The sequence below is a fragment of the Felis catus genome, chromosome D3 (assembly GCF_018350175.1).
Source record: "Felis catus isolate Fca126 chromosome D3, F.catus_Fca126_mat1.0, whole genome shotgun sequence".
NCBI classification, from domain to species: domain Eukaryota; kingdom Metazoa; phylum Chordata; class Mammalia; order Carnivora; family Felidae; genus Felis; species Felis catus.
Genome location: NC_058379.1, coordinates 72,598,590 through 72,616,203, shown reverse-complemented (window position 1 = coordinate 72,616,203; position 17,614 = coordinate 72,598,590). Strand labels below are relative to the sequence as shown.

Sequence of the window (17,614 nt, the reverse complement as noted above, 5' to 3'; positions counted from 1 at the left end):
TAAAGGTCATTTTACACATTCTTCTCATGCTTCATTTTAAAGTCAGAGAATATAGATGAAATCAAAAGAAAACACTAGACAGTGATATGATGAGGGAAAAGCTAGATTAAAATTATAATCCCCTCTTTCTTTCTGGGGAGAGTACATTTCAGAAGCAGAAGCAGGGCCTTGTGGCTTCTGAATTATTTGACTGGAATTCTTTTCCTAGTTGTCCTGGGATTTGGAAATTTTGCTTCCTAGACTTCCCGTATCTTCCTCGGTTAATCCCCTTTGGTATGGTTTGGGGAATTATTTTTCCTTGAGTTTTTGCACACAACTCTATTATGTAGACACGATGTGCAGTGAGAAAAGGGAAAATAAATCTAATTCTCTCTTGGCAGATTTTTGATGCCTTTTAATTCTAACCTTGCTACATCTAGACGATTTATGATTTCTTAGCGCTGTCCCTGTTGGGTTGGAAAAAATATAGCTTACCTCACAAATATATTTTATTGCTGTTACCATCTTATCTATTACAAAACATCCTATCTCACATGAGCTGCTGAGTCACCTGTTCCTAACTAAGGGAAGAAAGCCATAAAATCGATTTTAAACTGCTGTGCTTGAAGAAAAAAAAAAAAACAGTCAAATGGTATAGGAGAAACCACCAGGGTGTATACAATAGATTGAGAATCTCTCTCCATACCTACTTTCCTTAAAACAAATGAAATACTATCCTTAGGATATAAAATCAACATACAAAAATCAGTTGCATTTCTATATGCTAACAATGAGCTATCAGAAAGAGAAATTAAGAAAACAATCTCATTTACAGTTGTATCAAAAAGAAAAAAAGCACTTAGGAATAAATTTAACCAAGCAGGTTACAGATCTGTACATTGAAAACTATAAGACACTGACAAAAGAAATTTCAGAAGACATAAATAAAAGGAAAGATAGTCATGGGTAGAAATGACTATGCTCATGGGTAGAAAGAACTAATATTGTTAAAAATTTCTGTACTACCCAAAGTGATCTCAGATTCAATGCAATTCTATCAAAATTCCAATGGCATTTTTCACAGAAATAGAACAAACAATCCCAAAATGTGAATGGAACTACAAAAGATCCCAAAACAATATTGATAAGAAGAGCAAGCTAGAGGTATCACACTTTCTGATTTCAAACTACATTACAAGGATATGATAGTCAAACAGTATGGTACAGGCATAAAAATGGGCACACAGATTAATGGAACAGAATGAAGAGCCTGGAAATAAATCTATGCATATATGGTCAATTAATTTATGCCAAAGAGCTAAGGATATACGGTGGGGCAATAATCTTCAATAAATGGCACTGAGAAAACTGAATTGCCACATGCAAAAGAATGAAACTGGATTTCTTATGCTGTACACAAAAATGAACTCAAATGTTTTAAACACTTGACCTTAAGACCTAAAACTGTAAAATTCCTAGAAGAAAACAAAGGGCGTGAGCTCCTTGACATTGATTTTGGCAATGACTTTTTGGATTTGACACCAAAAAGCAAAGGCAACAAAAGCAAAAATAAACTGATGAGATTGCATCAAATTAAAAAGCTTCTGTACAGCAAAGAAAACCATCAACAAAAGAAAAGTCAACCTATGGGATGGGAGAAAATATCTGCAAACCACATTTCTGATAAGGGGTTAATGTCTGAAATATATAACAAATTCATGCAATACAATAGCAAAAAATTAAATTAAAATGAGCAGAAGCACTGAATACACATTTTTCCAAAGAAGACATGTGAATGGTCAACAAATATGTGAAAATACACATATATGTGTATTCACACATATGTCAAAATATATGACCTTACTAATCATCAGGGAAATGCAAATCAAAACCACAATGAGATGTCACCTCATACCTGTTACAATGGCTATTGTCAAAAAGACAAGAGATCATTGTTGGAAAGGATGTGGAGAATAGAGAACTCTTGTGCACTGTTGGTGAAAAGGTAATTGGTGCAGCTACTATGGAAAACAGTATAAAGGTTCCTAAAAAAATTAAAAATAGAACTACTATATGATCCAGCAATCTCACTTCTGGGTATATGTCCAAAGGAAATGAAAACAAGATCTCAAAAAGACGTACATACTCCCATGCTCATTGTAGAATTATTCACAATAGCCAAGATATGGAAACAACCTAAGTGTCCATCAGTGGATGAATGGTTAAAGAAGATGTGGCCTATATACAATGGAATATTACTCAGCCTTGAGAAACAAGGACACTTTTTTGCAGCAATCTGGATGGACCTTGCAGGCATTATCCTAAGTGAAATAAATCAGGCACAGAAAGACAAATACTAAATGATACCACTTACATGTAGAGTCTAAAAAAGACAAACTCATAAAAAAAGAGACTAGAATGGTGGTTACCTGGGGCTGGGGGGATAGAGAGAAAAAGAGAGATGTTGGTCAAAGAGTACAAACTTCCAGTCATAAGATGATTAAGTTCTGGGCATCTAATGTACAGCATAGTGATTATAACTAATAATACTGTATTATACACCTGAAAGCAAGAAAGTAGATTTAAAACATTCTCATTACAAAAGGGAACCATTCTTATGTGACATTAGGGGGGTATTAGCTAACTTTATGGTGGTAATCATTTTGCAATAAATAAGTATCTCAAATCAACACAATGTATTCCTTAAATTTACATAATATTGTATGTCAACTCTATCTTATTAAAACCAGAAAAACAAACAAACAAAAACAAATGAAATACTACTCTGGAAATCTTTTTCTCCAACAATCATTACTTAAACATGAAACGCTATTGCTTAACCGATTTAACCAAAGAAAGCTAAAGCATTCATCTAAGTACTGGTTCATCAGGAATCAGTGAGACACCTTTAAATACATCCAACAGACACTTACACAAGAACATGTTGGAATATAGTCACTCGATTATTAACTTCCTAGTTGACAGCAAGTATTAATTTCAAGCACCTGGCACTTCATTGTTTTACTGAACTGGTTAACCTCTGTTTCCACACAACTTCCCATATTGTCTGCGGAGCGTACTGTGGAAAGACTCCTAGAGAATCAGCTTAAAAGCATGTGGTAGGATCCGAAGGACTGACTGTGCTCTGATTCTGGCCCAGGGCAGAGGAAAGTCAATTTTTCCAAGGGATGATAATGTCAGAATGCTATACATTTAACAAGACATCCTTGGTTATTATTCATTCGTTCTTCATAAAAAGAAAGGAAAATGCATCACACTGACTTTTTCCTGCTCCAAAACCTCGGTCCACGGACAATGTTGGGAATGGCACAGGCCGGAGGGTGAACTGTGGGTGGGGGTATCCACACGTGGGAGATGGAAGGATTCCTGGGTACTGGGCACTTTCCAGGGTTGGCACAGGGATGGCACTCACGACAGCTGCAAAAACAAAGATGTTGTTATTATTATTATTTATCTTATGTTGTCACCTATGAAGCAGAAAGGAAATGGCTAAACTTTCCCATCTTCAAATCCATGCATGCTCTTCATAGTATCTTATAGGTTCCTTTACTTACCTCTCTTTCCACAAAGTCTCTCTTTAAAAAAGCTCATGCCTCCAGCACCTTACTATAGAACATTACTCTGAGGTCAAACTTCCCAGGGTATCAGTTAAATTTTATTTTTTTTTCAGAGAGTGAGGGAACAGGGGAGCGGCAGAGGTAGAGGGAGAAAGAATCTCAAGCAGGCTCCGCAACTTAGCATAGAGCCTGACTCGGGGCAAGATCTCACGACTACGAGATCATAACCTGAGCTGAAATCAGTAATCAGATGCTCAACTGACTGAGCCACCCAGGCGCCCCTAAAATTTCCTATGATTTCAAAGAAAGAAACAATGAATCAAGTTACTATAAAGGCACATTAAGGATTCCTGGTGGGGTTTTTTGTTTTGTTTTGTTTTGTTTTGTTTTGTTTTTTGCCTTTTATTTTCTCCTAAGCAAGAACCCAAGAAATGTTCAGTTGTTCAGAAACTGAATATATTGGGTAAAGTGGGCTAAGGAAGTGGGAATTTTATGTTACTTCTGTGAAAGATGTAATGCTCTTGAGAGATGATCAGGTATTGATAGGTATAATCTCATAATCATACTTAGGATTTTTATTTAAATAGAAAATGTCTTCAAATAGCAAAACGGTACAGCTTAATGACACATTAATTTAAATATAACTAAATGTTGTCTGGGAACACCAAACATTTTTTACTTATACTGGCTTAAACCCACAGATCAATATCTTACACAAGATTTCCTAGGTGTATTAAGCATTATTCAATCCCATTATTCAATATCTATTAAATTATATCACATTATAAAATATTTATTCTAATTATAGTCAATCTTCATCTTACATTATCTTAGAAAATGTTTAGTATTTCCTACCTCTTTTTAATAAAAAATAAAATTTTAAGCTAGCTCCTGGAATGATCTTCAGCAGTATATTTTTGTCTATTACATTACTCAAGTTGTTTCTATTATATGCATTAGTTTTATTTAATTACACCCTAATGCCAATCCTGGAGTTTAACATGCATGTGCATACATATTTACCAAAGAAAAAGCTTTCTCTTTATCATATTCCTCTTACATAAGTAACTTCATAATCATTGATACAGATTACTTTGTATTATTTTAAGTTAGTTACAAACAACATGTAGATTTAAAGCATATTTTTTAACCTAAAATGCAGATTAATTATACTAAACATACAGAATTTTAAATCAAAAGGGCTGCTTCTAGTAAAATAGCTTTTAAAATTACACTCTGGAATTTATTTCTCAGTGTATTTATAATGCTCCTTGAAATGCACATTAACAGGCTTATTTGAATTGAAAAATAAAAAAAAATTGGTTTCACAATAAGACTAATTCTTTTAAGTAGGTGAAGTGATGGGTGTTTTCCACAAATTGAATTAAAAACTGTATAGATTTTAATAAAAACATTTTTTCAAAGAATTATATTGTAATGGTATAAGTGATATTTCAATACTTCAAATCCTGTCTTAATATATTGTATTATGTAAAGTACCTCCTAGTGAAAAAAGTTTGCAGATGTATTTTATAATTACTCTGTAAGACTTGGTAAAGCTTTTTATAGGTGCATCTCTTAAAAATGATGAAGTAAGTAACTTGAATGACTAACAAATACTTTTGAAAGTCAGGCAGTTTCTAAAATTTATACTTGCAGTATAATTGGAGGACAGTATCTAGTTGTTACTTGAAACATTATAAAAAATAACTTCAGGTGAGAATTAAAAGTATGGGATTCTGACATATAATTTGAAAGTTCAAATCATTGAGTGACTGCTATAAAAATCACATTGTAACAGTCAACCACACATAAATGCAAACAAAGTTTCGTAGTGTTTAGATAAATTAAAAAAATATTGGAATAGAGTTTATGCAAAAAGTAACATTAATCCACAGATGTATGCAGTAAGTGTATGGAAAAAGCCTCATTCATGTCATTGAGTGATAGAATTCTAATAAAATCTTTCTTTACACACAATTGTACAGAAATACTAATTGTAGTGTTAACTGAATCCAGAAGAAAAAAACCCAGCAGTTGAAAACTTATGCTCACATACGTCTATAAAATAACATTTAATTTCAGTTTATAGAAATATTATGTTGCAAAGAAGTAAGATAGATGATCAATAAAAGACATGGCATTTGTATATTATTCTGTAGGGAAATTAAATCGCAGGTACTAGTTCAAGGGGAAACAAGTGTAAATTTTTGTCAGTGAAAGAGAAGCTTCCTCACATATTTTGTAAATGGATGGTGGTGGATATCAAACTGATATAATTTTTATGCATTTGAATTTATTTAAGAGAGTGGTATATGAAAAAAGTACATTTTTCACAGGTATTTATAACAAACTCTTTTAAACGTTAAATTCAGAATGTTTCAGGTGATACAAAGTTTTCAAATTAGTTTTGGGACGAACTGAATGAAAATTTGAGAGTAAGTGGTTTACAGCGCAATGTCTTATAAAGATACTTTAGAAAGAGTAAATTGGGATATACAAACACATGAACAGACTCGAAAAGAAGAAAAAGAAAAAAAATGACAGAGAAAATGGTAAAAAGAATCAGAGATTCAAGCCAGATATCAGCTAAAATGACTATAAATTCCTTAAAGAAAAGAGGTTATAATTTTGTAATCTTTGTGTCTCTCACACTATACTGATAGAGATACTTCTTATTTTTCAAGTGAGTTAATAAGAAGGATTTTCTAGAAGTAATATTTAAAAATCTGTCATTTCAACCCACTGGAGACTTTTTAAGTGGTTTGATGTATTATTTAGTTTCTTACGGTTTATAGTTACTATAGTAATAATGGTAGTGATAATAGACTTGAATACATTTGTAAATAAGAACCATACAATAATATAATGTCTATTTTCAGAAAACTTAAACTCTCAGTCTCCCAGGTAGTCAATTTAATGATATCATCTATCTTACTGATCAAATGGGATCACTGCATAGTCATTAATATAGATTGCCAGGTTGTAAAGCTATCCCTGTGTTGACAATTTTTACCCATAAATAAATGTGACAATGATAGTTTCACTTAGATACATAGAAGGTACCCACTCCACAAATTGTGCACATTTCCTTATCAATATTATTATTTGGACTTAACCAATATCTTATAATACACTTAGAAAAAGAATTTCATACATATCTCTTGGTTGGAGCTGAATAAATTTGAATGGAGAAACAAAAAATAATTTGGCAAGGCACAGAATATAAAATCAGAGAGCTGAGAGAACCCAAGAGATTAAATTTATATTGCAGTTCCAAGTCTTTCATTATTGAAGAAAGAAATTTTCCTTTCTAAGAGTTTTGCATTTTCACTACTGACCTGGGTACAAATGGCTTGCAAATAATAATTCTTTAAAAAATAATAAACCTATTGTATGTTTCTGCATTTCAGCAATTCCCATAGTTCTATTCCCTGACATAGAATAGTCTGTATTCCAAAGCTTTGGTTGTGAAGTATTTTGATTCATGATTCATTTCTAAAAGGGCACAGAAGTCTACACCTACTTATAACACAGTTCTTGCAGAAATGATCATTCTAAAGTAAGTTGGATACAACACAATGTATTGAAATGCTTTTTAGTATTTTTCTGCTACGTGTCAGTTTTAAAAGCCAGAAACACACATCCACTTCCACATCCACACACACATTTTCTGTCTCTGCTTCTGTCTCTCTCTCTCTCTCTCTCTCTTATTCACACTGTAGTTCAAAGCATTCGCTGCACTATGTTTATGTAAAACAACTCGGAGAGCGATATCATCAAGAATTTTCAATACATCTCTTCTCTGTGGCCAAAGATGACAAGAAATCAGCTCTGACACAGCTTGCTGACAAGTGAATTTATATCTCACACTGATGCACAAAGATTTTTCAAGTTGAAATTTCCTCACCAAATTACTTAGCTCTCTGAACAGGGCACACTGATATCTGAAAGCTTTCACAACATTCTTAAAAATGTTAGCAATAAACACAACCTATAGGAAATCTAAAGTAGAGATTTTTTTAAGCTACAATTTTAATAAATAAAGCCCTCTGTAGGTATTTTTCAACATGGTACTTGACATAGTTGAGAGAGGTGTTGAAGTGGAGAGGCAGAAAAATAAGAGTAAAGATAATATTTCGAATTGAAAAGAATTTATGTGAAATGATTTCTCATTCTGCCTCTCCTTACCACGTCTTTTCTGCAATGACCGATATATCAGCTGGACTATTTGGAAATTTAGTGCCTATGGCCCTTGATAAATATTTTTTTTTATCTCCTTCACATTTTCAGGCGTCCATTGGCAAACACTTTTCATGGAATATACACGAAAAAGTCCACCAAAAGTCCACCAAAGTCCTCTTTAGGAAAAGTGTGAACATTCGCAACTATGTGTTCTGTAGTTATTCTCCATATCATGCTAAAGAGCCCAAGCACTGAGGTCAAACTGCCTGGGTTCATTATCTAGTTCTGCCACTTTAGCACTGAGTAGGTGTCACAGCCAGTATCTAAGATGCCTCCCATTGAGTATCACTGTGATATTCACATCTTTGGGGAGTTCCCTGCCACATTTCACCAGGGTTGGTCTGGTGACCAATGGAATGTTATAGAAATGCAGAAGAAATTCCACTTCCCAAATCAGGTTTAAAAAGATTGCCCTCGAGGGCGCCTGGGTGGCTCAGGTGGTTAAGCATTGAACTCTTGATCTCGGCTCAGGCCGTGATCTCATGGTTTATGAGATTGAGCCCTGTGTCAGGCTCTGTGCTGACAGGGTGGAGCCTGCTTGGGATTTTCTCTCCCTCTCTCTCTGTCCCCCTGGTTGCTCTCTCTCTCTCTCTCAATAAATAAATAAACTAAAAAAAAAAAAAAAAGATTATCCTCTCTCTCTCTTTTAGATCACTCCCTCTGGGGGAAGCCAGGAGTCATGTCTTGAGGACATGCTGAAAAACCTGTGGACGTGATAGAAGCTGTTGAGAAAATGAGTGCTTGTTTTATGTTGCTTCCTTTTGGAGGTAATGGATAATTGCTCATTAGCTTGGCAAGTGATTTAAGGTCACTATTTCTTAGTTTTCTCGTTGTAAAGTGGAGATGATATTAGTACCAACTTTGTGGAGTGGCTATGAGGATTTGAGAGATCTTCCTTAGTACAGAAGAGAGGAGCGTCAGGGGTCAGCCTTTTGAAAAAGCTGGCTATTGTTATCAATCTCCAGGGATCCAACAGATCTTAAGATTGTTTGCGCTCAGTAATCCTAGGAAAGCATTCTTGGTCGGATGTAGGCATTCACAGGGGCTGCAGGGTGATAGAATGAATGCCCCGTTCTAGAACCTGTTAAGCTGGGATCAGTCTTAGGATACTGGCTTCTTACACCATGAATGCAAGGTTCAGGCAGGGATTCTGAGTTGGAATCAAATGTTTTAGGGGTTGGAATGATCTTCATATCAGTAAAAGATGGACTTCTGGTAGTACAGCACCTCAAGCCAACAGAATTCCAGTTTTTAAAATCTGCTTCTTCACTTCTCAATAGTTTCTCCAACCCATTGTTTGAGTTCTGCAGTAAAGTTACTAAAGCAGATGGTGGGAGTGGGGAAAAAAAGAGTTGGCTTTCACAGTGAATGTTCTAGAAAGCCCCAAACCAGTGGTCATAAGCAGCTTCTAAGCTATCACAAAAGCAAAACTGTATGCCTTCCTTTGCCTTAGTCTTTTTACTAGATACTTTCAGGCCACTTTTTCAGACTTTTTTCCCTTAAAAAAGCTGGGATTGCATTTTTTTCCCCTTAAAGATGTACAGGGAAACAGAAAAAAATGAAATTCAGGAGGCTCCTGCCCAATAAACTCTCATACATTTAATTATCAGAATTTTATAACTAATGTAATCTTAGAGGTCACCTGTTTTGATCTATATCCCTCCCATTTCTGCTTCCTCGCCTTTCCTCTAGCACTTTACAGAAGAAAACACAGGTTGAAAATGGAAGGGGGAACCAAGGTCAAACAAATACTTATGTTCCATCAGGTAATAAAATACTAGAAATGTAAGTAAATTTTTATCCTTCCAGGAATTGCTCTCAGCCAAAGAAGTTGCTTGCCCAAGATTACACCCCACTTTGCAGGGGCAGCCTGCATCATACTTGAGACAAAGTCCAGAAACCCACCTCCCTTGCCTCCTTTGGGAAAACGCTAAGGGCAAGCCCAGCACCAGAGCAACCCATAGGGTCAGCTGCAGCTCCCATTAAACTAAGTCACCAGTTCAGTTTCTCCCTCCTCCCAGTCCTGCATCCCTTACCCTCACAAGTGTTATTCCAGAAAGCACTTGTTAATAAATTGCCTGTACTCTAAATTCTGTCGCAAAGTCTGATTCCTGAAAACCCAGCATATGACCCTTAAATACCCTTTAAAAATTCAGGAAAGTTATACTTGATGCTTCTGATTTCTTTTTTTTTTTTTTAAGTGTATTTATTTTGAGAGAGAGAGAGAGAAAAAAAAACATAGTGGGGAGGAGCAGAAAGAGAGACAGAGAGAATCCAAAGCAGACTCTACACCATCAGCAAAGAGCCCAACTGGGGCTCCATCTCATGAACTGAAAGATTATGACCTGAGCTGAAACCAAGAGTCAGATGCTTAACTGACTTAGCCACCCACGTGCCCTGTTGCTTCTGATTTTTCATAAATAATTTCATTTATAATAAGAAAAAACATTTAAAATAATTCTTTGGTCATTGTAAAAATAGTCAGCCTTTGCTACCATTTTAAAACAAAGTGCTCGGGATTGGAAAATCAAAATACGTGGGTATTTTTGCCTGTGCTTTCAGCTAGTGTGTTTCTCATGAGCATTAGTTTACTTTGCTGTGAAATGTGTTCAGGGATAGGAGCAAACAGAGGCCACATAATGTTTTCAAGCAATAAGTTGACAAACCTTAGACAAATAAACAGATGTTGCACTCCAATGAAATTAAATACATTTCCCCATGGATTTTAAGAACAAAAAGCCACTTCAGATCGTCTATATTTGATCTGCTAATTTACATTTTATAAAGCATGCTGAGAAATGTCAAGGAAAAGGGGAAAAGACAGTCTTACAAAAATAGCGATTCTTAAGTGGAACAGCAAACATCTTCATACATGTGACTAGAAATCAGTGCGATGCTACAATGTAGTTTATACAAGACTCAGTAGATGAAAGACTTGATAAATCTAAATAATACTGCAAGTGGGGCCATCAGAAAATGTATCTGCTCTTCTGAATGAAATCATAGCTCTGCCAAGATACAGATTTACAATTTGTTCAGCAGAGTTATCTAAGACCTATCAATCATGTCAATTGCAAAGAGTTTATTTTATTTATCAGAAAGCTTAAGAATTTATTTTAAAATCAACTTTGATTATATGTTGAAGTCATTTCCTTTCGTTAGATAGAGTTTTACCAACACAGAGCTTGGAGGTAACAAAGAATATGATATGACAAAGTTACTTCAAAGATATATTTTCTATTGAGTCTTCATTTCTCATAGAAATTTTATTTAGGTATAATATATATCTTGAAAATTGGAATATCCAAAGTAGTGCTCAGTGATTTTCCAAAGTGAAATGCCTTGCAACTATCATCGAGGGCATGAAATAGAACATTATCAGAAGTTGCCCTATGGGTCTTCTGGTCACTGATCATCTCCCATCAAGAGTAACTGCTCTTCAGAATGCTGACCCAATAGATTATTTTGCCTGTTTTTAATTTTACATAAATTGAGGGGCACCTGGGTAGATCAGTTGGTTAAGCGTCTGACTCTTGATTTCAGCTCAGGTCATGATCTCAGTCTCCTGAGTTCGAGCCCTGCATTGGGTTAGGTGCTCACAGCACAGAGCCTGCTTGGAATTCTCCATCTCTCTACCCCTCTCCCACTCACACTCTGTCTCTCCTAAATAATGTTAGAAACTTAAAATAATAATAAAATTTACATAAGTTGAATCTCATAAATGTGTTAGGTTTCTGTCTTACAACATTTTATCTGTGAGATTCTCCCTATTGTTTATGGCATTTTAGTTTGTTCAATTTCATTGCTGCATTATATTCCACTGAATATAATGAATATGTTATGGTGTAATAAAGATATGATATGGGGGAACGGTACTGCCACACATATTCTTGTTTGCGTCTTTTGGCGAATACATTATGTATCTCTGCTGGGTAATTTTACCCAAGGTTAAAACTGGTATAAGATTGGGATTGCTGGGTCAGAATATTCTTATACATTTTATAAAACTATTTCACTATTTAAAATAACGTACCTGCATTATATGATAATTTTTAAGATAGCAACAAAATCAGTTGCTGGTCATTTTACGGCCCCCATTCATGTAGAGTAGGACACCAGGAATAAGGAAAGGTTTGCTGTTGTAGGCAAAGAGCAAGTTGGAGCTCCAGGTGACAACTTGAGGCGGCACAATGTAGTGGACGGATCTAGCACAGGTTTTGGGTTCCTACTCTCACATTCCTAGTTTCCATAATTGTAAATTGGATGGGCTATTGTCAAAAATCTTTTTAAAAAGTATATAAATAATATAAGGCATGCAAATCATCTTAGTCCTTGGAGAAGCAGAATACCAGAGGTTCAGAGGTTGTCCAGGTGTGTTCTGAGGTAAGTCAGTAAGCTGTCTGAGTCTCTTATCTTATCTGAGTCTCGATATCTGTAAAATCAGGATAATCTCACCACATGATAATATTATGAGGATTCACTGAAATAGTAATTAGCCAGGTATTTAGCAAGTGAATAATATTCAGAAATTCTCAGTATTTGTTAGGTTTCATTTCATTTTTCATTCTTTCTAAGCTCATTATTTCCTTTCCTGTTTAGTAAAAACATTTTTAACTGCCCTTAATACATCATAAAATCTTATTAGAAGATATTCTAATTATAACTGATTTTAAGAAAGGTCCTTAAACACTGGTGTGTTACAAACACAAGGCAGTCTTATAATGCATTTACTTATTCATTCATTCATATGACAGACGTTTAGCAAGCACCAGTTTTGTGCTAGTACTGAGCTATACAATGTATGAATGCAAAGATGAATTAGATGCATTCCCTCCCTATCATGAAGTAATTCACAACCTGTTAGAAAAGGACAGATTTGGACTGGAATACCTAAACATATGAGGCAATACATAATTAATGCCACGAATATAGTAGAATGAAATGCTATTCAAACATGAGAAAGGAAGCCATCATTTTCTGGATACAACATTCAGAAAAGAAAGAATTTATGAGAGCATCACTATCTGCTCTGGTCTGTGAAAAATGCATACAACTTTGTTAGGTAGAGATAGCCACTGAGTCATTCCAAAAAGAAAGAAATGTTCAGAGGGAAAAAACAAAGAAAAGACCATGTATATTTATGGACAGGCAATTTAGTCTAGCCTTGCAGGAATCTAGGATATATCTCTATCTCTCTATCTCTATATCTATCTACCTACCTACGTAACTACCTAACTACCTACTATATCTATCTAGGCATAGGAACAGGACACTAGAAATGTAGACTTAAATGTGAGATGCTCAGCGGTTTGTAGGTGTTTTTTTCTTGGCAGGCAATGGGGAGCCTTTGGAGAAATTTATAGAATGGAATGCCATATTTAAGTTGTTTTAGGAACACACCTGTCAGGCAGGATACATATGAATCTGGAAGATGCTAGAAGGGGGGACTCCTTATGAAGCTGTTTCGACAGTTCAGGTGTGAGGTCATAAAGAAGAGAATTAACATATGACTCCAGGGAATGGGAAGGTAGCCAGGGATTCAAAAGATATTGTGGAAGGAAAATCAACAAGATATGAGAAGTTATTGCATAAGAAGGTTGTGGATGGAACAGAAGGGTCCACAAAGGATTTTTTTTTGAGTATAGTTGACACAGAAGAAACTATAGAAGACTAGCACCACTAGAACTTTGTTACAAGAGGAAAGTAGCTGGAGGGGAAAAGTGAAACAGCTCAGCATAAATGTCTCTGTATGTAATGAAAGAAATGAAAGAAGGACAATGGCTTCACAGGGTACCTCTGTAGGGAGCTTAGTGATTAGGAGCTCAGAACTCTGAAGCCAGACCTTGTGAGTCCAAATTCTGGTTCTGCCACTTAGATGCTGTGTGACTAAAAGCTAGGTACTGAAACTCTCCAAGACTCAGTTCCCTTATTAGAGAAACAGGCATAATAATTATATCTATCCCATGAGTTGAAGAGCTAGAATTCATTATAAATTCCATAAAAGTTTTTGTACTTATTAGAGTAACACTGAAAGCTGCAATGGAGCATGGAGGAAACATGACATATAGTAAAGTAGAGAGAAGCAACTGTTAATTCATTCACCTAAATTATCTTGATTGAAGTCTCCCAGGCTCTGTTCTGAGTATTGAGGATATGAACTGATCACAGAGACAAAATCTCTACCCTTATAGAAATTACATTAAAATACAGGAAACAAATAAACAAATACAAAAATGTGAACAGGATGGTCATACACATTAATAAAGAAAAACAAAGCAGAATATATAGAGCAGAGAGTGACCACAGATGCTATGTGTGACATTTGTCAGGGAAGACCTATAGTGGGAGCTGTTGAACACAGAATTGAATGAAATTAAGGAAAAGCAATGTAAATATCTATGAAAAGAGATTCCTGGGAAAGAGAAGAGCAAGTGAGAAGTTCTTGTGTTATTATCCAAAGAACAGAGGGGAAGGCTATGAGGCTGAAAAGGATTAGAGTAGTAGCAGGAGATGAAATGAGAAATGAGTCCAGAGGTTTTATCACATGGGGCCTTGTAGGACATGGTAAAATCATGGATTTCACTCTATATGTTACGGGAAGTTAAGAGGAATAACATCATCTAATTCATGCAATCGAATGGCTGCTCTATAGACAACTTGCTACAGGGGCAAGAGCTAAAGAAAAGAGACTAGTTACAGGTTTAGAACTGTGGTCAAGAATCTGTAACAGATGGTGCTGGCATGCGTTAGGACAGAGCAGTTGAGATGGGAAGGAGTGGTCAGATTTGGGACCAAATCAGGTATTGTAAGCAAGAACTGTAGTACTGATGAAAGACTGAATTTGGGGTGTGATGAAATTTGGATTAAAGAGTATGAAACTAGAGTTTTCAACAAGAGTAAATGGATGAACTGTGGTAACATTTATTGAAATAGGGAAAGAAGTAGGAGGATCAAGTTTGGAGGTGGGAAAGGGAATTATGAAAAGTAGAATCTCCATAGCTGAATTGCCTATTAGACAGCCATATGGAAGTATTGAGTCAATGGTTGATATGAAAGTTGATGTGGGTTATGATAAGAGATTAACTTAGAGATAAAATTTGGAATTTATTAAGATTTAGATGGCGTTAAGGCTCTCAGAACAAAATGACACCATAGAAAGATCTAGGTAGGTAGAAGAGAAAAGGCTGAAGACTGACCTGTGGGGCATTCTCTGACTTAGAGACTGGGCATAAAAGGAGGAATAAGTAAAAGATACTCAAAAGGAGTAGCAATGGGAAAGAAAGAAAACCAGGAGCATTTAGTATACCATAAGGCAAGTGAAGATAGTGTTTCAGTAAAAAAAAAAAAAGTGAGAAGCTGTCAAATTTTGCTGAGCATCTGAGACTTGACCATTTATTTTGACAATGTGGAGATTATAGATAACCTTGAAACTCCGGTTTCAGTGGACAGAAACTGTCTCATTGAAACTAATAAGGAAGATTACAAAGAGGGAAAAGCCAGTATAGACAACTTTTAAAGGAGTTTTTCGGGAAGGGAGAGGAATAGGCTGTAGTTGGAGGGGAAAGTAGTACCCAAAGATGGTATTTTAAAACAGCAGTTGTGACAGAATGTTTGTATGCCAGTTGGAATTATCTATGAAGAGAGAAAATGGAGGATACCAGAAATGGAAGGGATACTTACAAGATTCCCCAAGTAAGTGAGAAGGGATGGCAACAGGGGAAAGACCTGGCTTGAGACAGGAGCACAAACACATTAACTAGATTTGATGGAAGGATAAGGATACCAATTCTCAATGCTTCTCTCTTCTTGGTAATGTAAGAAGCCAAATTATTGGCTGAGCATGGGGAAAGAAGAGAGATTTGGGGAGTCTGAGAAGAATAGATATAAGACATTCATTTTATAACCTGAAATAATGAATGAATGGAGAAATGAGTGGCATTACCAAATACATGACTGCTAATACCTGGCAAGGAAGTCATGTGTTTTCTCCAGATAAATCAGCTGTTAGTAGAGTGGAGCTAATTAAATACGGTTGAGTTTTTTTCTGGTGAATATGATGGGGAAGGAGGACCAAGAGAGATGAGGGTGTTTGCAAGGGACTGAGGATGATAAATGACTATGACTTCTCAGTTGAGTTTGGAGGGAATCAGGACAGGAAGCAGATGAGGGACAGTGGGAAGGTGTCAGAGTTAATGCACTGGAGGTCTTAGTGGGATTGAAGAATTGTTGGCAAGGGGGGAATAAAATAAGTGAGCAGGAAAGTAACAAATAGAAAAAAGGGATGATAGAAACTGGAGATTATAAGGGTTACAATGATTGGTTTAGTGCATGACACGGACTTGATGAATTGAGGTGGGAAGGAGCCAGTATCATTGTAGGCACCATAAAGGGACCAACAGTCTACTGTCATTGGATGAATTACCTACATGGAAATTATAATTACCAAGATTAATCACAGAGGTAACTAGAAGGGCGGCAATCCCCAGGTGTGCTAATATCTTCAGTAAATGTGGGAATATGACAGAAAACTTCAAAAATAAGAGGGTAGTAACTGGATATCTGTTAACACTTGCTTCAAGGGTGCTAGATTATTTAAAACTGGAAATGGGACCCATTAAAAAAGTAAAAAAAGAACAAACCCAACTATGAATGTGATCATTAGAATAAGATCAATAATAGTGACAGAAATTTCCATTCTTTTTATATGAATTCATATTTTTTTTTACAATTCCTTAACACTGTAGCCATCTGTTTTGTAATTGGATTATATACAAGAGAAACCACAATAGCAGTGTATGTTTGACTTCAAATTATAAATTAGGGTTTTAGTCATTCTTCATTTTGTCCAGATGCCCAGAAAATTCAGGGGAAACTCTAAATATTTTTGATAATTTGATATAGAAAAGATGAAAACAGAAAACCCTTCATTTCTTCATTGTGGTTCCAATCTTTACCCACCAGGATTGTTGGACTGAGCATCCATAGGAATCATAAGCTTGGCCCGAGGGGCTCGGCGGGCAGCCAGTGACCTTTCCAGAGTAGACATGGAACTCCCTGCTTCTTCAGTGTCTTGACCTACAAGAAAAACAATACTGAGAGATACACCTTTTTCAATGATGCGACACTTTACATAATTTCCAGCCAGGCATGCCAATGCCTTTTTTATTTTATTGATATTTAAATAATAATACCTACTTTTTTGTTACCCAATCTACTCCCATTGCACAAACATTAATAAAATGTATCATAACCTCATTACTCAGAAAGAACCATTGTTTACATTTTGTTCCTTATCAGGTTTGCTTACGTGTTTATATGTGAAAGTGAGAAGGTATATATTAATATATATATTTTTTTACTAAAGTTGCATTATATCATATATATCATTTTGTAAACTTCTCAATAATATGAATGTCTTTCTCTGTCAAGTCAGTGTTATTTATCTATGTATTTAAAAATGCTCATGTTTCTAAGTTTATGAGCACCATCCATTTTATTTTATTTTATTTTATTTTATTTTATTTTATTTTATTTTATTAAGTACACTGTATGCCCAATGTGGGATTTGAATTCCTGACCCTGAGATCAAGAGTCACATGCCCTACTGACTGAGACAATCAGGTGCCCCAGTTTTATCATTCTTTAACAGCTCCATTAACATCCCATTGTAAGAATTTAACACAATTTATGCAACTAGTACTTAGGACCCAAAGACATCTTATTATAAAAACTCAGAAAATAAACTACATTTTTAAAAAGTAAGTCTAGGCATAGTTATATACATTTATTATAATGCCACAAAATGTCATTCT

At 35.4% G+C, this 17,614-nt stretch overlaps 1 protein-coding gene across 4 annotated transcripts in view; it reads right to left on the bottom strand.

Moving 5' to 3' along the window:
• Nucleotides 1–17,614, bottom strand: part of DCC (DCC netrin 1 receptor) — a 1,150,608-nt gene that overhangs the window by 40,844 nt on the left and 1,092,150 nt on the right. For all 4 annotated transcript variants that reach the window (XM_045042312.1, XM_045042313.1, XM_019815281.3 and 1 more), the window contains 2 exons: nt 16,761–16,877; nt 3,262–3,417 (listed from right to left, as the gene is read on the bottom strand). In XM_045042312.1, the coding sequence (XP_044898247.1) occupies nt 3,262–3,417; nt 16,761–16,877 (273 nt within the window). The remainder of the gene's footprint in view (nt 1–3,261; nt 3,418–16,760; nt 16,878–17,614) is intronic.